Source organism: Mugil cephalus, chromosome 11 (assembly GCF_022458985.1).
Source record: "Mugil cephalus isolate CIBA_MC_2020 chromosome 11, CIBA_Mcephalus_1.1, whole genome shotgun sequence".
Lineage (NCBI taxonomy): Eukaryota > Metazoa > Chordata > Actinopteri > Mugiliformes > Mugilidae > Mugil > Mugil cephalus.
In genome coordinates this window covers 6,896,298-6,921,461 of record NC_061780.1, presented here as the reverse complement: position 1 = coordinate 6,921,461, position 25,164 = coordinate 6,896,298, and the positions used below count along the sequence as shown (strand labels likewise).

Here is a 25,164-nt window from a genome sequence, read left to right as displayed (position 1 = left end):
CTAGTCACTTCTCCCTTTCCTCCTCTCTCCTCTTCTTGTCTCACCTCAATTCTGCTCCTTCCCTCTCATTACTCCTCCACCTCACTCCTTTCCATCAGTTTTTTTTTACTCCTTCCCCCCCCTCTTCCTTACTCCCCATCTGTCTTCTCTCCCTTCCTTGCCTCTCCTCTTCCTCCCTTCTCTCTCCTCCTCTTGCTCCCCTCTGCTCCCTCATTGGACCTGCGGATGTCATCTGTCATACGTGAAGCGGAGGGAGAAGGACAATAAAACCTGGTTGTCTACTACAAGGCATGACACATTTTTCATAATTAAGAATATGCCAGTTTAGTGTGCAGCACACATTTCTTGACAACATGGCTGTCTGTTGATGACTGAGTAAATGACAAGTCTGGTGATGATGGGAAAATAATTTATTGTGTGCGAGTGCGCAGTTTCCATTAAAACAGACCTAATCAAGCACAGCGTGGAGCGCGCAGACAGAAGCAGTTCTCCGGGATGGGGCTCTCGGGCCCAGGAGGAGCAAGAGCTCACTCATTCCTATTGATTTGCCGTATTGACTGCGATGTTTAAGGTATAGATTTTTCTATTTAAAAATCTATATCGACAATAATCTGGTGTGTAAGCGCCCGGCGTTGACTGATGCTGGCCTGTAATTGACAGCGTGTAACATGTCGGTGCCGGAGCGGGAGGGCATGAGGCGAGGAGAGGCGTGCTGGGGAGGCCGGCATGCGTGGCCCGGACTGAGAGAAGTATATCCGGGAGCAGGAGGGTGGAGAAGGGGAGTGATCACCTCCGTAACAGAGGAGTGAGCTCCTGACGCCGCGGCTCTCCATGTATTTGTGCATTTTAAACACCGACTTAAAATGCAAACGCATGGTGCGTGCATATGATCCATTTATCCCACTTCTGGAGAAAGAAAAAAAAAATGTTTTCCACATGGAAACCAGATTCATATTTCTCATGCCTGGAACAGCAGTGGCAGCTCTTATCCCATCTTAATAACCTAATGATCCACCCTCGCTCGCTCTGGAGGGCTTATTAAAAGCAGCGGTGATGAGATAACTTAATTGAGTGCACCATGCATCCTGGTAGGCATTAGCGCTAAGCACCTATAGGTATCCACGGATTCTCTTATCAGGTCTTCATCCCTTCCCAAGGAGGCCGGCGGGTAATGCACTGATCACCATTGGCATCATTATAGCCGGTATTATTAAGAGGGGGGAAAAAATCCAGAAATCAATACAGGATACCTTTTGCAGCGGTAGTGAAAACGAGGGAGATGGGGCGGGAGGGCGGGAGGCAGGAGGGAGGGATTGAGGGATGGAGGGAGGCGCGGGGGTGGGGTGGTGATGTGTGAGTAGTAGCGGGTCCTCTCTCGCCTCAATGTTGCGGCCAGCCTAGTGGCAGATCGCTACAATCCTGGAGGGAGCCGGGTCGAATGAGCTATTTGGGGTTCCCAAATAATAACGGGGGACAAACAGACAGACAAAAAAACAGACACACAGACGGACGGAAGGAGATATAGGCAAGTGTTCCGATAAAACGCGACACCGCTGTCGGATTCTGTAGCTTTCTTATTATATTTCTTATTTTGTGTGTGTGTGTGTATGTGTGTTTGGAAGCCATTATTTATTTATTTGTTGGATTTATTTATTTATTTATTTATGTATCGATTGATTGCGTTTTAATTACTGCCTTGTGACAGAGCGCGAGGGAGGAGGAGCGTCAGGACCGAGCGCGCGCGTCGTGTTTGTGTTTGTGTGTGTGTTTGTGTTGCGCCCCCCCCCCCAACCCCCCTCCCCCTACACACACACACTCACACACACACACACACAACTTGTTTATTTATCCGTTAGCTGATAACCTTTAATGAAGCCGCTTTAGATGCGCTCGCGACGCGACCCGCTACTGTGCGCGAGTGGGTGAATGTCTTACACGTAGCCTTCAATGCAAAGAAGAGGAGAAGGAGCGCGTGCAGCTAGAGACCAAATATACGATAGATCAAACCAAATACTACAGAAATCCAAATAAGACTTTTTCTTAACTACGCCTGCCTTTTTACACCTGCCTCGTCCGTCCCTACGTGTCATCGTTTATTGTAAAACTGCAAAGCGAAAACCAAAGCTGAGCCCGGCCGGTGATGCTACAGGAATAGGCTAGCGACTGTTCTCATGCCTTTTTTTTTCCCACACCTACAGGAAAACATTACTGTTCGAGGAGTGAGGGTATAAAATAAGCTCTATGTTTACTCAAGGAGAACGCTTTAGCAGTGCAAATGTAACACGGGGACGCAGGTGCATCCGCGACGGGCAGGTGACTCGCAGCCTTTTATTCTAAAGCTTCTACAATAGGCCTACAAATTGTAAGGCAACTTTTCGTGTGGCGTGCTGAAGTGAGGTCAGGTCTCCTCTCTGTCCGTCTGTGTGTTCGTCTGGACTGTAAGCTAACCGCTGCACTCAAGGGACCATCCGACATATATGTTCTATGCACATTGCCTCCAAAACTACACGCCGACCTCCAGCCCACACATGTAAATAAAAGTGCGCAGCTGGGCTACATGTGTACACACCTAACGGCGAATGTTGTGAGCGCTCCAAACCAAATATTCACCCGAAGCTGTCAACCAGAGAAACGGACAGAGACACCGAAGCTCCGAAGGAGGACGGGGCCTGTTACAGTGTCACTTCTGTCAGATTATTTGCATCAAAACAAGAAGCCGGAGGAAGACCATGTTTGTTCCCTTGCCGGTGCCGTTCGTGTTTCAGAGAACTGCCCCTGACCTCAACGCCTGGCGTCTCAAGTCCCCTCTGGCTCTCCGCTCCAACTCTGGTAAGACATTTTTTTTTTCTCTCTCTTCTCCCTGCAACACTTCCTCCATGTCGGCCAGCCACGCAGACCCGCCCCGCCTCGCCTCGCTCGATGCCGATGCACTTGCAGCGGGGAGATCTGTCTGCGCACACACCCACTTACACATTCACACACACTCCTCGGGCTCCCGTTGAACGCTTAAACAGTCCTTCGCAGTTGCGGAGCGCTTGTTAAAATGGAGAAAGAACCGTTTTTTTCCCGGGTGCACTCGAGCGTCCAGAATGATCAAAAAAACGAATTTCGTCAAATGTCCCATTTTTTATTGCTGTCCGTGAAGTGAACCGATGCGCCTCTTGTTCCGCCCGTGTGTCCGTTAATTTCCACGCCGCCTGTGTTTTCCTTTCTTCGAGTGGTTTTCTCTCCCGTCCCCGTCCTTCCCCTCTTCTCCACTGCCTGCGCCTGAGCCTCAGCCTCCGACTCTCCCCGACTAGACTCTCGGCAGGCAGGGAATATTCATGCCAACGTATCGATCCTGCGGAGATCGATTCCTGGGCCGGTGGAAGCAGGGAGAGGGGGAGATAGAAGGAGTTTGCAGGTGCACGAAAGGAGAGCGAATGTACGAAAGGAGACGGGGGGAAACGCGGCTTTTGGCTCGTTTTATCCTATAATGTTTTGTGCTTGTGCTTTATTAACACGTAACTTATTAGTGGCACGGCTTCGAGCTCGCCGAGCATGTCTCTGGTGAGCGCCTTTCCTCTGACTTTTCCGTGCGGGTTAGCTCACAAGACTAACCTTTGTAAAACACCAAGAGACTTCCGAGTGACTACATCTCTCTGTCCCGTAGCTGTGGCTGCTGCACGGCTGCAAGCGGAGAAGCAGCAGAGGGAGTGTAGATCAGGGAGGGGGAGGGTTGCCGGCTGAGGCTGGGGCGCCGTCTGCGTTTCATCTGCGCTGAAGTGGAAGAAAAGGGACGCATGGTGGGAGCAGCCAGGCCGGCATCAGTGTGTTGTCACTGACTGTCCTTGTGAAAGAGCTCAGTCCACCCGTGACTGTTACTGTTTCCCAGATACGCAACAGCTGCTCAGCTTTTTGCATCTTTTCTGTCACCCGCGCACACTGCAGTCCTTCACTGTGGAGGAAAGTGATGGGAAATGCCCAAATTACAGGTCATTCGTCGTTAAAGGAAGTCGTTAACTAATGAATGCAATTACAGTAACTTGCGTGTAATGGCAAGTGAATGTGTCTGTGTGCGCCCTGGCTTGTGGGTTGGCTCTCAAAGCCCCCCCCCCTCCTTCTCCAGTGCACGGCTCCCCTCTCATTTCCAGATCAGTTCAAGCCCATTTGATTTCTGAGATGCCAGGCTTCACCCTTACTCCACATACTCAGTCAACAGTGCATGGCTGTGACAGTGAAGGGATAGGTGATGGGGGGTGGAGGTGGAGGGGGGCGAAAGGGACCTGTTACCAGCCATATCTCTAGAGATATACACAGAGGGAAGAGAGGCTTGGAGAGAGGATGAGGCGAAGGAGAGGGGACCGGGGAGGAGGAGTTTTCGCGCGGCACACGTTGAAAAATGGGGAATGTCAGAATGAGATAAAAAAAAAATGTGGAAAGAAGGAGAGGGAGAGGGAGGAACGGGTGAGAGTAAGAGTAGATGACAGAGTGAAAAACGAGGAGGCAGAGGAAAACCCAGTTTGAGCTTGAGAGGTGAGAGTAAACCACGAATGAGCCATTATGTTGCAGTGTCCCAGGCCAGCGGCGGCATCTGAATAAGCAGGCAAACTGATGGGATGTGCACACAGGGCTGCTGAATATTCCTTAGATGGTGGGATAACAGTGATTCACAGCGCTATGCTGATTTTATTCCCTTTTGATAACGCGGTACAAGGTGCTGTCCTTTTCAAACTCGGAGGGGTTGTTGGTAAAAACGGAGCGAGGTCAGTTCAGCTTCTTGGAAACAAAACAGGACCGAAGAAGACAAAAAAAAAAACCTTCAATAATAGTTCATTTTAATTCCCACAGAAAGGTTGTCCTCCTCCTAGTTGTAGGACTCTTGACTTGAGCTCTCAGTTAACTTGTCTCTTTGGCTAGTAGCGGCTCCTTGACTCCTTTGAGTTTGAGCTCTTTTTGGGATCAGAGGTCAACGCAGGAGTGTTTGACTCAGCCCCACCTGACCCTTCCCCGCCCCCCGTGTTTTCATTCTCTTTCATGTTACAACGGGCCTCGAGCACTCATGCACAACCCCTGTGGGGCTCACACATAAATTGTCATGAAACAGACGGACCATCATGTGCGGTAGCATAAAACAAGCATGTTGGACTGTTTTCCACCTGGATAGCAAGCTACTCTAACTCGTCCGGGGTTTTTGTTCTATTTTTAATGGCCCTGTGTCTGTGATGGTGCAGGTCAGGGCCACTGCCGTGTCAACCGTATGTGTGCGCGTGTATGTATGTGTGTTTGTGCAGCAAAGTGGTTTGTGAAGCCATCAGCATTAACTGGTGTATGAAAGTTTAATGGGACATAGAGGAGAAACCACAGGTTTCCCACACAATGCAGGGCTTGATATGATACGATATGATGTGATGTGATGGGACATCAAGGCGACTGGAGACCGCTTCCCTCTCTCTATTTCTCCCTGACACACACTTACACACACATAGATTCAGTTCATCTCATCTATGCACCTTCTGTCACACACCATTAACCACCGTCTCCTACCGTATACTGTCTAACTCTCTCTCACACACACACTCACGCGCTTACACACGAGCGCCTCTGAGTTTAGTCCCTAATAACTTGCTTTATTTCCGTCTCTGCATTTCACACGGACGAACATCTATCCTTACAGTTATTGATATTTGTTTCCCTCATAACGTTTCCTGACGGTCAGGTGTAGGGCCAGACTGATGTTTGTATCCCTTGCAGGGTATTTCAATAAGAATTTTGGTCTTAATCCATTAATCAACCACAGGTCTGTGTCTGGTTGCGTTTCTGCGTGTGTGTGTGTGGGCCACACACTGGCACACGTCTTCGATTGCTACATGATGTAACACCATGCATGTGCTTACCTGTTTGCTCCGTGTGTCACGAGAGTGTGTGCGTGCGAGCGTGGACACACGTGCAAACTTGTGTGTGTAGGTATAGATCGGTTTGTGGAGGGGAGCGTGCAAGTCGCAGTGTTAACATGATTGCAAATGACAAAATGTCAACCTGGGTTTGTTAGCAACATAATGGGGAATCAATAGACACGAGAAAGATGTCAATACTACATGCTTTATTGCATTAAGCTACCTCTCTCCTTCTCCGTAGCCCTCTCTCTCCCTCTCCCTCTCCCCTTCTCCCCTCTTCCTTTCCCTTGCCCTCCCACTCTCTGCTTTCTGTCACAATACAATTCTCCCTCTCTCCCTCCCTCCGCTCTCCTCTCCCTGTGGTAGTAGAATTAGATTGCAGTATATGAGCCAGCCACGGGGCCCTGAATGCAGCAGGCTGATGGCAGAATGCTTCGGGAGCTAATGGGCTATCGGTTCGCCTATTTACGTGTTTTAGGCCAGCGTACATGCCCCCGACACAGTTTGACGACGTGACGAGGCCCAGAGCAGCCTCATCACCGACGTCCTCTGCTCATCCAATTCAGCTCCGTAACGAGACCAGAACAAAAATGTCATTATAGGATATTATTAAAAGCTCCACACCTGCTCTGTAATTATGTACTCGAGGTGACAGTGCTCTTTTAATATATGTCGGGGATTAAGCCTTTTACATGGTGTCGGATTAATCCCAACAAATCCAGCCTGTGAGTGTGTAATGATAACATTAGTACTTCTGTGTTATTTGTGTTACAGCGGGGTTCGTAAATTCCTTTTAATCCTATTAACTGTTTACCTTTTACTGGATTTGCAAAGGTGTGCATATGTGCCACTAAGTTGTGTTTATATATAGTATGTGTGTGTGTGTGTGTGCGTGCACTGATGTGTGTATTGTCAGAGACTAATGTAGTATTAATGCTGATGAGGTCCCACAGCTCATTAGCAGCAGTGAGTGGTGTTGAGTTTCTCCCGGGGAACAGGAGGGATCAGGACGCACACAAATACGGTACATCCTCATCAACTGATTGCGCGTTAACAATTGTTGCCATTCACACAAATGCACTAGACAATGACCTTTACGCGCACGCTATTAAATTTATATCCTTCGACAAAGACTCTTTGAAGCTCTCACAGATGGAAGAATATCATGCAGACACATTCATCTGGAGACCTTGAGAAGTTCACGCTGCCGCATTACTTACTTTTGAATGGGTTCATTGTGGCGGCTGCACGCGCACACACACGGAGGAATATTTTTGTGCGGTTGTTTACTGTGTCCGGTGAAATACAGTCAGGCGTTATTCCTGACCAGTAGCTGGGCGAGCGGGCCACTTAATCAGCCTTTAATCACCTGGCGAACACACACGGAGACGGAGTGTGCGGAGGGAGTTAATCAACACATCAGCAGGAATAAACGCACACAAACCACCTGACTTTATCCTTCATATTGATTTACACGTCCTCCTGTGTTTCTTGTTGCCTCTGCCTGCCTCTCCTGGAGTAACATACAGACGACGTGCATACAGAAAACTCGAGAACGCTCGGCCCAGAGCTCCCACCCTTGACTGTGTGCGGACGCTCGGTCAGTGGTGGCCTGGCTGTAATCAAACTTGGAGTGGCCATCGCTACATGCTGCCAATCACCAACATCAAATGAGGCGGTCGAAGCACGCGCAGGAAACTCCCGCTGGCTGTATCGAACACTTGATTAGCGGATTTCGGTGATTTTTTTCTACTCGAGATCGCCGCATTTATTCAAACGCCCGCGCTAAGTCTCGGTGACAGGCTCCCTGCACTCTCCCGGAAACGCATTTCTTTGTGGCTAAATTCAAGTATCGGGGCAGTCTATTAGCTGACATGACTATGGTCTCATTTAAAGACCAACAATGCGTTTTCACTAGCCGCTGTCTTTTTTTTGTTGTTGATTGCTGCAGGCTGTCACCTCTGCCACCCTGTTCATGTGCCAGTACATTTAGATAATAAAAAAGACCAATAAAACCCAGGGGTTTGATTGGGTGTCTCCCCTTAGCCCGGCAGAGCGGACGACTAAATCAGGGGCCCTTCTCTCCATTTCATTTAGCTGATAAGATTTATGGTAATGAAGGGGTCCTATTAACCTCTGGGGTTCCGCCGCTGTCCTTCAGATCGAGGGTGGACATGAGTGCTCACCGATCCGCTTTTGAAGCGCCAGGCGCCGAACATGTCTACGCTATAGGGAATGTCACATCATCGCAAGTGCATCCTCTGGAGTGTGCACACACCGAGCTCAGACACACACACACGGTGGCGACTCTCCAAGAGCACCTCAGCCCTTTGAGAGACTCGAATGCATGTTTAATCTCCTTTCTCTCTTTTTCCTTCTTGGCGCTTTTCCCCTTTCTTTATCCCCTCCATCCTTCCTGCTCTCCATACTTCTCTCAGCAGGAGCATTCTGTTCTGAAACTAATCTGTTGTACTCCACCACCTCTTCTCCCTCTCATTCCCTTGTGCGATCTCTCTTACTCTGCCTTTCCTTTACGAGTGCACAGTCACACTCTTTTTCTCTTTCGCTGCCACGACGTGAAAATGCTCCAGAGTCAACGGAGGATTACGTGTAACTCATTTTAAACTTTAAATAATCGATTTTTTTTATTATTATTATTTTTAAATTTAACATTTGTATATTTTCTCTGTTTCATGTTTGGTTGCTTTTTTTAAACAAAGCTTTTTAATTGTAAATTCTAATCTTAGATTTGACTTCCATTGTGGCGCTAATTAACCCCTTTCTACCTACATCTATCCATACCGGCAATATTAACCGGCTGTCTTTAAATATTAGGGAGCCGAAAGAAAGGGGGATGACAGAGGGAGGCACAGACCCCTCCTTCTTCTGTACAAGGGCTGCACCCCTCTGTCCCTTTGTCTGCTTGTAAAGGGGACAAGGGAGGAGGTGCAGAGCAGGGGGCGCCAAAGGAGTGACTAAGTGACCTCTCTCTCCCTTTTCTTTTGACACTCCCGTGTTCTGTCCATTTTGTTGTGCACGTCCCTCTCCCTCCCTCCTCTTTCATCCTCTTTCGTTCCCCCTTTTTTCAGCCTGGTTAAGTCGCCATGGCTATTGGCCTCATACGTCCTTCTCTCTCTCTCTCTCTCTCTCCGTCTCTCGTGCCCTCCCTCCGTTCTCACATCTTCAGCAACAGCAGCCTGGTTGCCAAAGTGTCTGTAGGACACATTAAGACCCATAAAAGCCTAGTCTGCGGTCGCACTCTTAACCACTAGTCAGAGGTAGTGTACAAAAGTGACTTTAAATGAGTCCGTGATTACCCTGGAACATGAGAGATACAGAAGTGGCCAAGAGAGTGTGAGACAAGGCCGGAGCATCTCGGAGAGGGGGAGTGAGCGCGGCCCTTTAGTGTTTCTCGAGTCTCTTAAGGAAAATTCAACAGAAATTAATATTTGTTTCTCCCACAGCTAAGAGCTAAAAAGGCTGCCCGAGTGGAACAAGCGATGGCAAGTTCTAACCCAAATTTCCTGCCACCCATCCGCCTCATCACCACCTCCGTCTCCCTCCCCTTCCCGTAGCCCCTCTCCCTAATTGGCCACATGCTGCCATGAGTGACAAGTGTAATCATCAGTCAAATTATGATGGGGGGGGGGTGGAGGAGGAAGAGAGGAACAGCAGAAGGTGGTGGTGGTGGTGGTGGGGGGGGGGGGGTTGAAAGGACGTGCTTTGATCAGAGATAGAGAGGGGGTGAGTGGGCAAACAGACAGAGCTACATGGAAACCTGCTGTCCACACACCTGCTGCTTCATAGATGGGCTCCATTAGCGCCCTCAGACTTCATTATAAAGCACCACAGATAAGAGTTTCTGTAGCCTCAAGTAACCACGGTTTATCTCAAAAAATATTAATTACTGCAGTTATAATCTAAATTGTAATGAATTGTATTTTCTCCCCTCCTTTTAATTTCATTCAGATTAGCGCCAAAGTCTGTTTGCAGAGCAGAGAAGCAGCGTGTTTGGTTCTCACTCGAGCGCATACAGCCAGGTCCGTTTTATATTTGGATGTACTTTGTTTCCGAGAGAGCAGATGTTAGCTTTGCAGCCAGCTAACAAGGTTTACAGTAATTAGGAGTGCTGATGAAGCGCTTTGATTCTTTGGCTGTGGTGGCCCTCTCATTAGCGGCTAGCTAGCTAGCGCTGCAGCAGGCGCTCCAGTCACATCCTATTAGGCGGCTCAATGTACACTCTGAATTAAGAGCAGGAGATTAAGTGGAGATGAAAACTGTCTGCCTGCACACAGGGATGCGCACACACACACACACACACACACACACACATGCACAGACAAACATAAATCCAACCAGAAAACTCCACATATAGGCCTACTCACCATTGTAATGAGCTTTTCCATCTTGGGCCCTAAACAAACATTTTAAAAGATGCTAATTGACTTAAGCATATGCCAAGAATTTTAGTGATCTGTTTCAACAACAACAACTTGGCGTGAGTTCTTGTGAAGATGAAACAACTTATGAAACAAAGAGACAAAAGATGTGGCGAATTTCATGAGTTAAGATGTGTTTGGTGTTTTTGTGTGTATGTGTGTGTGTGAGCGCAGGCTGTGAACTATTTCTTCGCACATCCTGCAAATTAAACAAAACAAAGAGGCTACCTTGGAAATACTCCAAACACAATTTTCCCCCGTCTGCTCGCTATACATCGATACTCTCTACATGCCCCTCTCCCGCTCGCCCTCCTCTCTCGTCGTCTTTTGTGTGATGGAGTGATTATTGAGGACGTGGCTCCTGTGTTTAACACTGGTTGATGAAGTCTGCCTTTGTCTGTCTGCGCTAACCTGTCGCAACCGGGACACCGCTTATAGCAAAATCAATACACAGAGTAGAAGGGAGAGGGCTCGGGCGAGGGAGGCAGAGGAAAAGAGCGGGGAGGGACGGAGCGGGGTGGGGTGTTTGAAGGTAGACGAATGCAACGCGACGGACAAGTGGGAGCGGGGATAAAGCGGGGAAGTCGCTGGAAAGAAAAGCAGATGGATGAATATTTAAAAGGGACTGTTGAATGATGGCGTCCCTCACTGTTCCTGCGTGTGCGTTTTAAACAGGGCATCTGTATGTATATGTTTGTCTTGCCTGTGCGTGGCCTTGACCGAGGGACGGGTTGCGTCGCCGCTCGTGCGATCGCTTGAGTGTGCGTGCACCGGCGGAATGGGGCCGTCCCCGTTCCGCGCGCGCGACCGTCGGCCGCACATGTCACCGCCGGCTCCTCTTGCCTCCCCGCATCGGAGGAGGGGAAACAACAGAGGGATGAGAAGAAGGACGGAGGAGGAGAGACGGATGGGAAGGGGTGAAGGAGATGTGCGGCGGGTGAGGAGAAGGTGGGGGCAGTTGTGGGAGAGAGGCACAGCTGGGAAATGAGAAATGCATCCCCCCCCCCCCCCCCCCCCCCCTCCCCGTACCACCACCTTACACTCACACATACGGCGCACACATACATACACACACGATCCCCATCTCTTTATCCTCCCCTCAGGAAAGACGGGGTGGAGGTGGCGGTGGTGGTGGTGTTGGAGGGCGTGAAGGGAAGGGAGAGGCAGGGGGGATAGGAAGAGATGGAGAAGGGGACAGATAGGGGCATTAAAATTCATGGCCCCTTTTTTTTTTATTTTCCCTGCTGAAAATCAATAGTGTTTACTATGAATGAGTGGAACAGTGGACAACAGTGGTGCCAGGGGGACAGAGAGACAGAGAGGAGGAGGAGGAGGAGGAGGAGGAGGAGGAAGGAACGAGAGAGAGAGAGAGGGTGAGGTAAAGGGGAGGAGGAGGGGTGACTTTATTGCGATAGGCAGAAGCACCAGAGGCCAAGGTTAAAGACCGGCCGGGGCAGAAGGACAGAGAAAGATAGAAGCACAAAGTAAATTCAGTTGTCTTCTAAAACAGACATAGTGCCTTGTAAATGCGTATTTATTGTTGGCTATCATAATAACGTGATGTAATGTAAATCATAATCCGCCACGCTCTAATATCTCCGCAGTAACATCAGATGTTCGGCCGCCTTCCGCTCCTCGCTCCTTGCTTCAGCCTTCTCTACCTTTCAAAAACTGTGTGTGTGTTAATTGGCAGCCAACAAACACCACCAATACGGCTTCTCGCATACAATCTACAGGCGCATCAAAACACACGCTCATAGACACATACCAACTCCAGCCCTGACCCCGCGTCCTGCTGCTGAAAACCTAGAAGTCCAGGATGTCTTCCCGGTGTTTTGATTAAGCACCGTCTCTGTCTGCGTCTCCCTGCACTTTATCAAAAGTAGAACAACAGTGCGTTTTTATTCTCATCGTACCCCCCAACATGCTTCACAGCGATCAAAGCTTTTAAGACAGTTATGTCGTTTTTTCCATTTGCAAAATTCTGTTAGTAATAGATGATAGAAAATAGACCATTAAAGATTTCCAAGCTCTACTTCAAAATTACAACAGACATAATATATGTGTTGTGTCTTTTTTTTTTCTTCTTCCACAACTATAGTATGCAGTATTCTCACTATGGAGCCTGTGTCTTTGGGTTGTTTTGTGTTCCGTGCTGTAAATGTGTGCGTGTGTGTGCCTGCACGGTTATCTTGTGCGCATCTGTCCTCTGTCACTGTGCACACACCAGTGTGTCTGTGCATTGTCACGCACGGGGGAAGTGTGAGTGTGTGTGAGTGAGCTGTGCAGGGGGTGATATATATTCAGGCGGCTCATGCATTATGGAGAGTGCAGGTGAGATCGTCTAAATGTGAACTGCTGGTATGTGGAGAGTTCAGGGCCAATCTCAGCCAAGTATTAGCATAGCATCTCCATTTCAAATCGGCCTGTCAAAAGCCGGCGGCATGTTTTATTCAGCAACAGATATTGATCACGTATTATGCATACATACCAAATCTATATTGCATACCAAATCCTAACCCTTTGAAATGTATATGGTTCTGCTTTGCAAATGTGCTGCATAAAGATGCAAACTATATCTTTGTTGTTCTTTCGTGTGCGGCCGTTTGATGTGGCGACAGTATGCAGTAATGTAGATCAGGCCTTGAGGCTGGGAATCACCGGTTCACTTGTCAAAGGAGGAGACAGAGGCGGTCGGAGTGCGTCCTCCGTATACGTGGACGTTATATTGTCTGTGGGGATGAGAAGAGTTTTCCAAGGTGAGAATGGCACAGGGGTTCTTTCCTGCGGGTGTGGGTGTGTGTGTTTGCTGGTGCGACGCCTCAAAAGACCAAAGTGGCCGTCGTGCGCTAACTTCTACTTCTCCGTCCATTTACCGAGCGTCTGGCTCCTTGGTCAAAATGACCTCCAAGCCTCCATATACATTAAAAGGCAGCATTTCACCGTGCCGGCTCCTTTTTTTTGTCCATCAACGTGTTCTTCCATCAGTATTTCTCCATGTGTTAAACCCGAGACCGGAGGCCACCTTTGCATCTCTATCATGTGCCGGTTTTTACCATCGCGCTGCCTCCGCGCCGCCGCACTAAATCTCCCTTCTCTAAATGACTGGAGTGGATGAGAGGTCACAGGATATGGGGGAGGAGGACAATGCAGGCTTTAGCTGTGATAGAGCGTCCCTTTTCGCCCTTTATGTGCAGAGGTGGCCCATTTGCTGAATGGGACATAGGGAAGGTAAATACCGGCTTGTTCAGGAAACATTTTTCCAGACCGCATACCTTTGCTCCTTTTTTTTTTTCCCCCTCCCCATTCTCTTACCGAAGTCGAATTTAGTGTTTCATTAGCTGTCCGTCTTTTACCTCTTAAATTTATTTCAACTATCTTGTCCACCCCTCTCTCCCCTCTCTCTTTCTCCCCCCTCGCCAGTACTCTGTTCCCTTAGCGACCGTTTCCAAGGTGCTCATTCCCAAGGGCTGGTGGAGGGGTCCAGTGATGTCATGCATGCATAACTCTACACCTGTAATTCATGTCCTGCTCTCCCTTCCTCTTTGTCATTGTCAATTATTTTTTTTCCCTTACTGCTTTTTTCTTTACCAGTCTTTTTTTTTTTTAACTTCACCGCCACTTAAGGTCCTCCTCACCTCCACCCAATCTCCTCTTTCTCTTTATCCAAACCGACTCTTCGGCCATCTCCTCAGGAGGACTCAGCGTTCGCCTTTGATTCAGGAATCACTTCACATTTTGATTAGAAGTCGCGAGTGTTTTATTTTAACACCACCGCGCGGTGACACTAGCTGTTAAGAGACAGACAGTTGAGCTGCCCTCTGTCCACAGTGTACATGACTCTCTACATCTGCTCCATGTTTAAAAGGTCATTTGTCAAACCTGACATTTTCTGCCCTTACCAAAGGTTTCCTCGATATCCAGGCCGACTCCCCCATTCAGAGTTTATGCTTTTTCATCTATTTGTATGCTTTAGTATAAACCTTTTCTGACAATACGTCCCTCTTCCGTGTCAAAAAACATCAAGACAGCGGGAGGCTGAATTCTATCATCTTGTAATTTCCAATAAACTAAAAAATGACAGATGTGGTCTCCTGTGTGGTGTGGGTCTGGGTTGCCTGGGTAATGGGGCCAAGGATTCCAAGAAATGCAAGTTGCAACAGGAAGTGTAGTGAGCGGGTAGACACACACACACACACACGCTCGATGGGGTCTGATTCAGGATTAATGCGTGTGCACGTGCGCTTGTGTGCGTGTGTGTGTGTGTGTGTGTGTGCCAGCAGGATGTTTTTACTCAACACAGGTTGTCACTCTCCTGTTTCCCCCCCGTGTGCCTTTTGTTCCACCCCTATTCCACCATTTTGGTTTTTGTCGAGGACAAAAAGAGGCCCCACAGCAAGACCCCCTACCTGAACGCCGCCTCCCTCCTGACATTTTTTCAAAGCTCCCTCTCCAGCGCACACACTCTCTCCTCCGTCTCTTAATTCAGATGCGTTCGCTCTTCGCCCTCTCTCTCATATTCAGATTTAATTCACTGAAATAATGAGAAGTAAGTGTTTAGTTGCGATCGTTTCAAGGTTTACAAAGTGAAAACGCAACACAAAAAAGAAAACACTACTGTAGACAATATGAATCTAATATATACATCTAAGTTACTAACGAAAACGGAGAATTTCAAACAAGGAAATACAAATACATGCTTTTAATTGGTTCAGCAGGAAACCTCTTTAACTAAAATCACAGATGCCCAAACTACATTTAATGGCTGCTGATTAAATGGGAAGCGGACACAGGTCTCTTTATTCATCTAAGTATGTGCGCCTCTCGCCGTTGGCAGAAGTGACCCAGCCAGTCTCCTCCGGCCAAGTTTGTCCGTCTCCTCACATCTCCAGGTTGTGGTGGCTTGATGTGTATTTAGCTAATGTCTTTTTCAGTCTCTCTGTCTCCGTTTAGCCGTGTGCTGTGGTGACGGGAGGCCGCTGGATGGCTTGTTGAATGAACTCTGTGGTTGTGCTGACAAATCAATGATAAAGAGTAGTGACATCAACAGTGTAATGTATCTCTGTGTGCTTTCATTGACTCTCCCTGTCTCCCCTCTTAACGCTCACGCCACCTTCGGTCTCAGACTTGGCTTCGCACCATAAACAATGTTTCCATCTCTTTATGCTTGTCATTATGTGTATCTTTTATCTCCGTCGTTTGTTTCTCTCCGTTTGGTCTGTCTATCCTCTAAGTCTCTCCCCCTCTCTCCCTCTCTCCCTCTCTATTGATCCAGTCATAGTTTTCTCAGTCTTCACAGTACTGGCCCGCTCTAATCAATACAGATAATTGTCTGCTCTCTCTCGATGCCAAACATAGTCTCCCCTTCTCCCCTCTCTCCCTTTTTATCAATGAACCCCCGGTCTTCCCTCACCCCTCCTCACCCACCCACCCCTCTCTCTCTCCCCCCCCTCCAGACAGGGATTCCCCCTCCCCTAATGACGGGAGATAACCTGCTTTCTTTACCGATTTTCTCCCCCCCCACCACCACCACCACACACACATCCCTGCCTCGCCTGCTACCTCCCTTTCCTCCCTCGTTCATCGATTACCGTGAGAGTCGGGGCCCGGCCTGCCCGCCCTACAGATGTAAACACACGCCGCGCTCATGTTGTGGTTTAGTTGCCATTCAGCCGCCCCTCGCGTGCGGGCCTTTTGGTTAAGTGGCGAGGTCCGGCGGGTTCCCGCCCCGTTACGGCGGCTGCCTGTCACTCAGGCGCGTGACGATCAGGTGGATGGTATCGATCACGCGCCCTGTGGCCTGTCAACGGCATGTTCCCATCTCCCGTCCCGCTCCTTTTTGATGACAAGACCTGACCAAGAGAGGGTCGCCATCTCTGCCTGAGCAGATGGAAAATCCGCCCCCACCAAAACGTCACAATGTATAGAACAAAATATTTGAATTGCATGGAGCCAGCTGCTTTATATGACGTCCACATCACAAATGACTACTTTGTTGTGTGAGGGTAAAAAGGACAAGATACGTGCTGTGTTTACACAGTGACAATAGAAGTATTAGAACAACAATATGTAGATTAAAAAAAAAAAAAAGACGGATTGCTTAACTTCATACACGTGACATTTATTAAGTAAATGTTAAGTGCAGAGTTTCAGCTGAAAGATAAAATAATGAAGAGTGGAGCAAACAAGTGAATGTGCACAGCACAGGGCCCAGTGCAGCATTCATATTCTGTCTCTACATATGAAATCCTGTGTGTTTAATAATGCATCCACCCATCCAGCCAACAAGGCAGGTTACAGGCCTGCAGGTTATTGTACTATGTTAGTGTGTGCGTGTGTGTGTGTGTGTGCGTGTGTATCTTTCTACAAATCAGACGTGTTGTATCCAGCACAAGTCTCTGATGTATACTCTATCAGTGAACTCAATCTGGAGCTGCACACACAAGCAATATCAATGACAACACACACACATATATATATATATATAGTATATGTATCCAATGTTTACACAAATATGTCATATCCACACACATCTGCTGCAACTGATAACTGAGGCCATGTCGTATTTCTGTTTGGTCTTTTCCACAAGAGAAGTAAGTGAGATGGAAAAGGTAGCAGAGATGTAGGTTTAGAATAAACTGATTTGCTGTATTATGGGAAAGCCGAAGATAGCAGGCGCAAATCAATTGTGTTTGAGTTGTGGGAGTGTAGTGGACTTTTATGAATATATTTGTGCGTCTGTGAGTTATCTGCGTGATTGCATGCGGATGTGTGTGCGTGTGTTTGTTTGTGAGCGGGTCAGCATGCGTGTGCATGCGTAGATCTTAGACAAACGGAGGGAGTCTGGGGGCCGGGGCTCAGGTTTACATGTGTGTGATCAGAATAAGCGCACCTTAAAAGGCCAGAAGAGAAAAGAAGGGTGGAGGGGTATGAGGCAGGGGAGTGATGATGTCCTGGAGGAGGTATGGGGGTGGACGGGAGACAGCGGGGATCTTCCCTGTCCCCTGGGAGTTGAACCTACAACCCCTAACCTTCCTCTAGCCCTCTGGTCATGGACTTGAACCCTGTAACCCCCTGATGGACAATCTGTTCCTCTCCCCAACCTCGCCACAGTTCTCTGCATGCAATTAACGGATAAATAGTCTGTGTGTGTGTGTGTGTGTGTGTGCGCACATGGACGTATGAGTCAAGTGTCTGGTCAGTTGGCTTTGACGTTGGGTCTTGCCCCCTTTTATTCAGTTGCTGTCAAATAGAAGAAGTGAAAAAATAACCCTGGATTTTGCCAGTTTGTTATTTTATCTCCGCTTCTTTGTTGAGATTACACGTCGCTGGATTGTGTAAGATTTTTATTTTGCACCTATTGGAATAGTTAAATAGAGTGTGGAGCCTGAGCCCGGTCCTTGTGGGCTTCCTCCGTGTCTCAGTGGATCCCGGCTAGTGTCCCTCTAACGAGGACAGAGGCAGAGAGGTTTATGCACACTAGCACCCAGCTCATTCTTCACCTGTCAACAAAATCATCCTCGCCTCAGAAAAAAAAAAAAAAAAAAAAAAAAATGAGATACAGGAGGGGGGACGGTTAGTGAGAGATGGAAAGATGAGGGAAGAAGAAAGAAAGAGGGCTGCTGCTGATATATTCCTCTTGGCTATTTTTTTTTTTTTTTTTGTTCCTTTATTTCTCTATTTCTTCCCTTGTTTGTGTTTGTGGGCTCTGCTTATCAGATCCCAGCTCCATTCAGGGCCTCAGCCAGGGGAAGAAGAAGCCAGGCGCCTCCGTCTCTCTTTCATTCAATCTCTCTGTCCCTCTTTCTTGCTTTCCCGTGCTCTCCCTCTCCTAACCTTTGAGAATAAGAGCCTTGAATTTGAATTTCAGAGTGAGCCAGTGAGCAAGAGCAGGGTTTGGAAGGAGGAGGAGGAGGAGGGAGTGAGAGGGGAGGGGGATGCCGGTGGAGGAGCGGGGGGGGGGGTGTTGCTGGAGCTCCGGTCGTTGAGAAAGGGCCTGCTCAGCGCGTCCCCCAGCCTACCCCCTCGGAGGGGCCCCGATCGATACAAACTCGGAGCAATAAAGCTTTCCCCCTGTCATCTCTGCAGAATACAAAGCAGAATAGAGAGAGGGAGAGAGAACGAGAGGGAGGGAGAGAAAGAGAGAGAGCGAGAGAGAGGTGAAAAGCTGTTCCGCTAGCCAGACCAATTTCCTAGCCCCCCTCCCCTCCCCTCGTTCGCTTCACCACCACCACCACCGCCGCCTCCCTAACACACCATCACCACCACCAGCACCACCTCCATCACCCCCTTCCTTTACCTCCTCCTTTTTTTTATCTATCACTCTTTTCCTCTCTTTGCTCGGCACATCCTCTGAACGGCTCCCTCTCCATATAATAATAAATACAACGCGAATTAAGAACGCGGCACGTTCCCTGTTCCCCCAACTATCAGAGAGGAAGTTACAAACGGGCAGACGAGGGAAGAAAAGTGGCAAAAAAAAAAAAAAAAATGTAGCAGCTGGGTGGAGGGATGGATGGGAAACTGAAAGGAAAGATAGTTATAGCAGGTGGAGGTGGGGGGAGGTAGGGGCAAGGTAGAGAAAAGGAGGGGGGGCAGAGAAAGATGGATGTAGCGATACAGGTAAAGAGGAGGTGGAGGAATATTGATGAGGAGGAGGAGGAGGAGGAGGAGGGGGGCTTAGCGAGAGGGAGAGGGGATGGGTGAGGGGAGCGGGAGGGAGAAGGGGGAGAGAAGACACAGAGAGGTGAGGGGGTCAAACAGCAATCCGTTGAATTGAGAGCCAATTACTGTAATTGTAATCTGGATTCAAAGCGTGGAGACACGGCGGCGGTGACAGGCACATACATGCACACGGCAGACAAAAGGCAGCGTGTACGTGAGGGCGGCTACGTCTCTATACGCCGTCCTGATTGTCTCGTGAAACTGCATGCATTTTGTGTTAGTGTGCGCGTGAGTGCGTGCGCGCGCGTGTGTGTGTGCATCCCTGCCTCCATTCTTCTCCACTGAATGGCAGCGCAGGAGTCAGCCTGCCAATCAACTATTGTACTCTTGTCAATTTAATAATATTTCTGAGCGCTGACCTCCACGGCGCTGCAGCCGTCGCTCCGCGTGTGTACGTGTTTCTGTTTTTGTGTGCGCGAGCGCCGGTGTGTGTTCCTATATATTTCTCCGTCTCTCCCTCTTTCACCTCAGCCTAACCCTCCCCACCCGCACCTCCCTCCCCTAGCCCCTGTCTCTTATTCTCTCCTTTATTAGAAGAAGATGGTGTGAATCCTTCATCGCTCCTCCACTAATTCTCTCCGTTATTGTCCCTCCGTTCAGCCCTCCGTCTCTCTGCACTCCTACACTTGTGTCCTCCTTTCTTTTCCTCTCCGTGATCTATATGCTTGCCTCCTTTTTTTATTTTTTATTTTTTTGAAAACCATGCACCGGCCTCCTTCCTGTCCTTTCCTGTTATGCTTTTGCTTTCTCTCATTCTTTCTCCGACTCTTCTGTCTCACCCCTCTATCTTTCCTACCTCATCCCTCCATCCCCCTGATATCAACTTCCTCCCTTCCTCCCTCTCAACATGTCCCTTATCCTTATACTTGTCCCCCTTTTCAGGCCAACTCTTCCCGACTCATTTTCATCATTGTCCCTTTTTGCTTTTTCATCATCATAGGCTCATTTTGTCAACTCTTTACCCCCCCCCCCCATCATTCCTCATCCTCCCTCACTCCATCCTTCCTTCCTTCCTCATCTCTCCCTCCCTCCCTCCCCCCCTCCCTCCCCATTCGTTCCCTGGGGAGGTCAGTAATAATGGTAGTGATGGAGTGAGAGAGGGAGGTGCGATTATTGTCTTGTCGGGAGTCAGAGGAATCGATCGGCCCAGAAATATGAGGCGCGAGAAAGAGCCGCTGTGTCAGATACAATAACCACCCGCTCCCGGGGGCTTACACACACACACACACACACACACACACACACACACACACACACACACACACACACAACATACAGATCCAAATTCGACACGAACATACACATTTATTTGGCTTCGACGCAAGTGCAGACACGCACACACACTTGTACCATCTTTCTTTTTCATTAACGCGATGCGCACACATCCCTCTTCTTCTGTGGTGGAGGAGAGCGGCGAAGCAGCCCAATCATCTACATGCTTTGATCTGAGATAAAGCACAGGACTAGATCTGTTCTGATCATTCTTCATGCACAGATAAAGGGCAAGGCGAGGAAAATCGCTCACACACCTTTCACTCACGTAGCTATAAACAGACATAAACACACACGTATGCGCGCGCGCGCCACACACACACACACACACACACACGCTCTCGCCGAGACCTTTCACTGCTGTTGCCTGGCAACGTGGCCGAGTGTCCAATCCGAGCGGAGAACAGTGGCCAGTGATGTCACAGCTGCTGCTGACCAGCAGGTCTGAGAGAGAAAGAGAGACAGCGAGAGGAGAGGGGAGAAAGTTTGAGTTGGCGATAGGAAAGGGGGGAAGGTCGCACACACACAAAAAAGAAAAAGAAAGAGTGGAGTGATGATGAGAGGGTTTGAAGGAAAAGAAACAGAGCAGGTGAAGAACAGGCCAAGGTGACAGAGGTGGTAGTTGGGCAAAAAGATAATGCCCCAAAAGATGGCATAGCTGAAGTACTTCAATCTTTGTATTTCAATTAGGGTTATTTCGACCCTACAGCCTGCTTTGTCAGTGTGAGTGGACAGTTTGTTGTAAAGTGGCCTCAGCGCTCCTTGAGCCACTGATGAAGGCCGGCGACGCTTCCCCGCAGACCCTTCACTCCTATGCCGAGAGAAGAAGGAGCGAGGATGAGACGAGTGAAGATAAAGATTTGAGCTTCAACCTTGGTAGCGCCGTGGGAGAGAGCGGTGTCTGTCTAGACAAACCCCGGCTCCCTATGGGCTGCCGAGATGATATAGAGAGGAGGGGAACGGCGCGAAAGAAGGATGGAGGGGCAGTGGGGCCAGAGGAAAAGGAGCAATTGAGAGGTATTAGGACAGGAGAGGAATAGGTGTTGTAAAGGTGTAGGCGGCTGAGATGGCGCTGGTCCCAGGGTAGCCAACGGTGTGAGTGTGTTTTAGCCCCTGCTGCTTCTCATACAAAACCTCAACCTCTGTAGTCTCCACACTGCCAGACCTACTGTTTATAATCCTGCAACTCCTCATGGGGCTACACCTGCACACGCGCACACACACGCGCACGTATATACACGAGACTGGATTTTAAATCTCTCACCTTGTAAAATAGAGTCTTGCCGTCGGACTGTGTATTGGACTTGGTGGGTCCATCGCTGGGCCGTGCTCCGTCCCCATCTATAAGGAGAAGAATGTGATGGATTATATGAATTAGAGTCAGTGTGGGCTCCAGGCCCGAGGCTGCGCTGGATATAGGAGGGCCGAGCCATGGAGGGACACCAGACCGGTTAGGAGGCCTTTACAATTGTCCCTGCAATGACCCATTATACACACTGTCTCCTTCCAGCTAACATCCTTTCTCCTGATTCCTCTCTCTCAATTGCTCACCTTTCATTCCTGTCACTCTTTCTCAGCTCCTTCCTTTTTTCTTTACTGTTCCTCTTTTTCTCTCCCTTAGTAACCCCCAACTCTCCCTGCCTTCCTCCCTGCCTCTCCCTCACTCTCTGACAGTGCCGTGATTGATGGCGCTCTAGAGGCCTCAGCCTCCCCCCATCCTCCTCCCTGGGGTCCCACTATCAGATTGTTTGTGTGTGCGTCTTTATATATATATGTGTGTGCGCGTGTGTGTGTGTTTATTGTCTTACAAACACTGACCAAAACACACTCTGCATAAGCACATGGCTCAGATTATCTAATAAAAACCAGTTAAATGAATACTCGCAGTGTTTTCACACAGTCACAGTGTCGGTTTATATTTATTGATTATTTTGTCAATTTTGTTAATCGTTATATCACACTTCACTTCATTTGTGATCATTTACCGCCGGCCCAATACGATCTGAATGGCAATGGTACTTCTGGGTTACGTCTCCATGGTAACCGAGGCTCAGACCTCCTTGGGGCAGGAAGGCCCCCCATGGCCATGAACTGTGCAACACACACACACGCACAAAGGCGCACACTTTGGTAGTTATGCGGTTAGATTGGGGTTTGAACAAGGGTCACGGCCAAAGCCAGGCTGCCCAGGTGACCTCTGACCCGGAGAGCCCCCCCTCCCTCTGATGTGCAATCTGTCTCCGTCGTTGGACAGGCCCGGCCGAACGCTTCCCTCGTAAACACATCGACAAACGCACACGCTAGCTGCTGATTACCCGCGAGTAGAGAAACACTTACGAAGGCCGAAACCTCATCATGTAAATCATGGAACCAATTTAAGTGAGGATTTGTCTCCGGCGTGGGGACGCACTGGTGTCCAGCCTGCCCACAAAGAGGTGGTGGTTTTAGGTTTTTGAGCACCAAGAAACAAGAATAACTGGCAAAGCAAATATATCTGTAGAATAATCTCTTAATGATTTTTTTTTTAAAACATAGAATCATTCATCAATAAAACACCATAAAACAGGTACATGATCTTTCAGAATTTCCCAGAGTCCAATTTGTCCGGCCTGCTACCACGTCTGAAAATTCACATTTTAGAAGTTTCACGCTAGATTTTTTTTAGTTATCACATTAGTTATGCATCAGTTTTCTGTTCTAAATTAATCCCTAAATCTAGATATTAATCAAGTAATCATATGTCAGTTTGTAGGAAACTCCGCAACCATCTGACCGTGATATTTAAAACCTGGTCACTGGTTAACTTCATTTATCAATGCTGATATTGATAAATACATATATACCCAGAACATCATTCTTTTGTATGTTTGTGCTGACGGATTTAAAAAGTCTGTGTATAACAGAGCGCCTTCAGTGCGGCGCTGTATGCACTTCTCATTGAGCATCTACCCAGCAGTACATTGGACTGTTGTAAATCACCACATAAAGTATTTATAAGGTTAAACTTGGGAACTCTGCTGCCGTTAGCTTTTGAATTAGTGAACTCGGACCAAGGGAGAAGGACAGGGAGGGAGGGAGGGAGGGAGGGAGGGACGGAGGGATGATGAGGATCCTTGGACAAAACCTGTTTGTTCATCAGGTTTAAAGATTCAAGAGTGCCACCTTGTGGCCGGTTCATCCTACTGACGCGTTCACGTTGTAACACCGGGGCAGGAATTTGTGCTGAAACACGTTCTTCTTCTGCCTCCTCAAGATCATTCCTCGACTCACGGCTCTCCCCTCGTTCTTAAATCCCAGTGGGTGGCACCGATAATTGCTCATCTCTTGTTTATCTACAATGTTCCACTTCCACGCCGCATCTACCCATCACGTGTAGAGATTCACGGTGTGGGTTTCTGTGGCGTATCACTCTGCGCAGCCCACAGCGTGGCGTGGTCAGTGGTACAGTGAGTGTAGTGACAGAGTTTTTCCTTCCGCTCGGGTTAGAGTGGAGCCCCGGCTGTTAAACTTAGATGAGGATGTCTCACATCTTCTCGTGTTGGTGTCGAACTCCCTCGACAGACCACCACACGCCCACCGGTGTACTAGCTGGAGGCGACCCCACAGTCAGACACAAACACACACATGACCCCTGGGGGATTCGTGGCGAACGCGACGGGCTCCGGGCGACTTGTCGAAAAAAAATGTGTCAGAGTTTAATGTAAATGTGATCAGGTGAGTTCTGGAGATGTTTTGAATTCTCACTCACACACATGTCTATGATGCATTCTTTGGTCAGAATGTCAAGCCTGCTGTTTTTCTCTTGCGTGTGCGGGTGAGCGGCTGTTTCCAGCCGCGCCATCACTTTCCGACGGCACCCATCATCCCCCTCTTTTTCACCTCCCTCGTCTATCTGTTCGATCTCCTCGCTCGCTCACTTTCTCCCACTCTCTAACCTCTTGCCTCTTGCGTGTCCCCCTTTCTTTTGTTTTTTCTGCCCCCTTTTTTTTCTTTCTTTTTTTTTTTTTTTTTTTTAAGTCTTGTATTTTCTCTCCTCTGAGCTGAGTTCCTACTCTTTTGAGGCTTACTTCCTGTTGTGTTGCAGGATGTGGGGAGGAGGTGGGGCTTGGGGGTGTGGACTGCCGTGTCTGTGTGTAAGAGAGAGAGAGAGAGGGAGGGTAAGAGTAATTTTCTCAACCATATGATTTAATACACCCCTCCTTTTTGGTTAGAGAGCTACAGAGAGAGGGAGAGTGAGAGTTTTTCTTCAGGTAGCTCACACACTCTCACACAGATATGACCAAGACAGCAGCAATAGCAGCAAAGGACTTCTCCAGTATGTGGTTGCCAGGTGAGTGACTGTCTGTGCAGCCCTCTCTCTTTGCTGGCCTTCATTTACCAAGACCAATTAAGCTGAGGAAGATGTGTGTGTGTGTGTGTGTGTGTGTGTGTGTGTGTGTGTGTGTGTGTGTGTGTGTGTGAGAGAGGGTATGTGTGTGTGTGTGTGAGAGAGAACTGTGTCTGCGCTGTTGATTAATGCCACCAAGTCTTACAAGCTCAGCTAATTAGAGAACATCAAAGGTTGCGAGGAGGTACGAAGCAAAAGATGTGGAGGGATGGAAGGATGATGGATGGATGGATGAGTGGACGCCTGTCGCAGGCGGAGGGAAAGGTCAGTCCGTAGCCTGCCTCCATGTGAGTCTGTGTGTGTGTGTGTGTGTGTTGAAAATGAATGCTTAATGCTTAAATATTCTTGTGGACATTCGGTTTCTGAAAGTTGTTTTAGAGGTCTGTTACAGCGCACTACGAACTCGGTGTTGCAGGTCGATTATTTCCCATCGCCGACAGCTTCTCTTTTTATTCTAACGCTGCTG

At 48.6% G+C, this 25,164-nt stretch overlaps 1 protein-coding gene across 8 annotated transcripts in view; it reads left to right on the top strand.

Moving 5' to 3' along the window:
- The first annotated feature begins 274 nt into the window (after positions 1–274).
- The window catches only part of pou2f2a (POU class 2 homeobox 2a), a 38,384-nt gene continuing 13,494 nt past the window's right edge, over positions 275–25,164 (top strand). For 2 of the 8 annotated variants that reach the window (XM_047599099.1, XM_047599098.1), the window contains exon 1: positions 275–2,829. In XM_047599099.1, the coding sequence (XP_047455055.1) occupies positions 2,730–2,829 (100 nt within the window). In that variant the 5' untranslated portion in view covers positions 275–2,729. Of the gene's footprint in view, positions 2,830–24,518; positions 24,642–25,164 lie in introns of those variants that run through there. The other 6 variants (XM_047599102.1, XM_047599100.1, XM_047599104.1 and 3 more) reach the window with 5 other exon arrangements.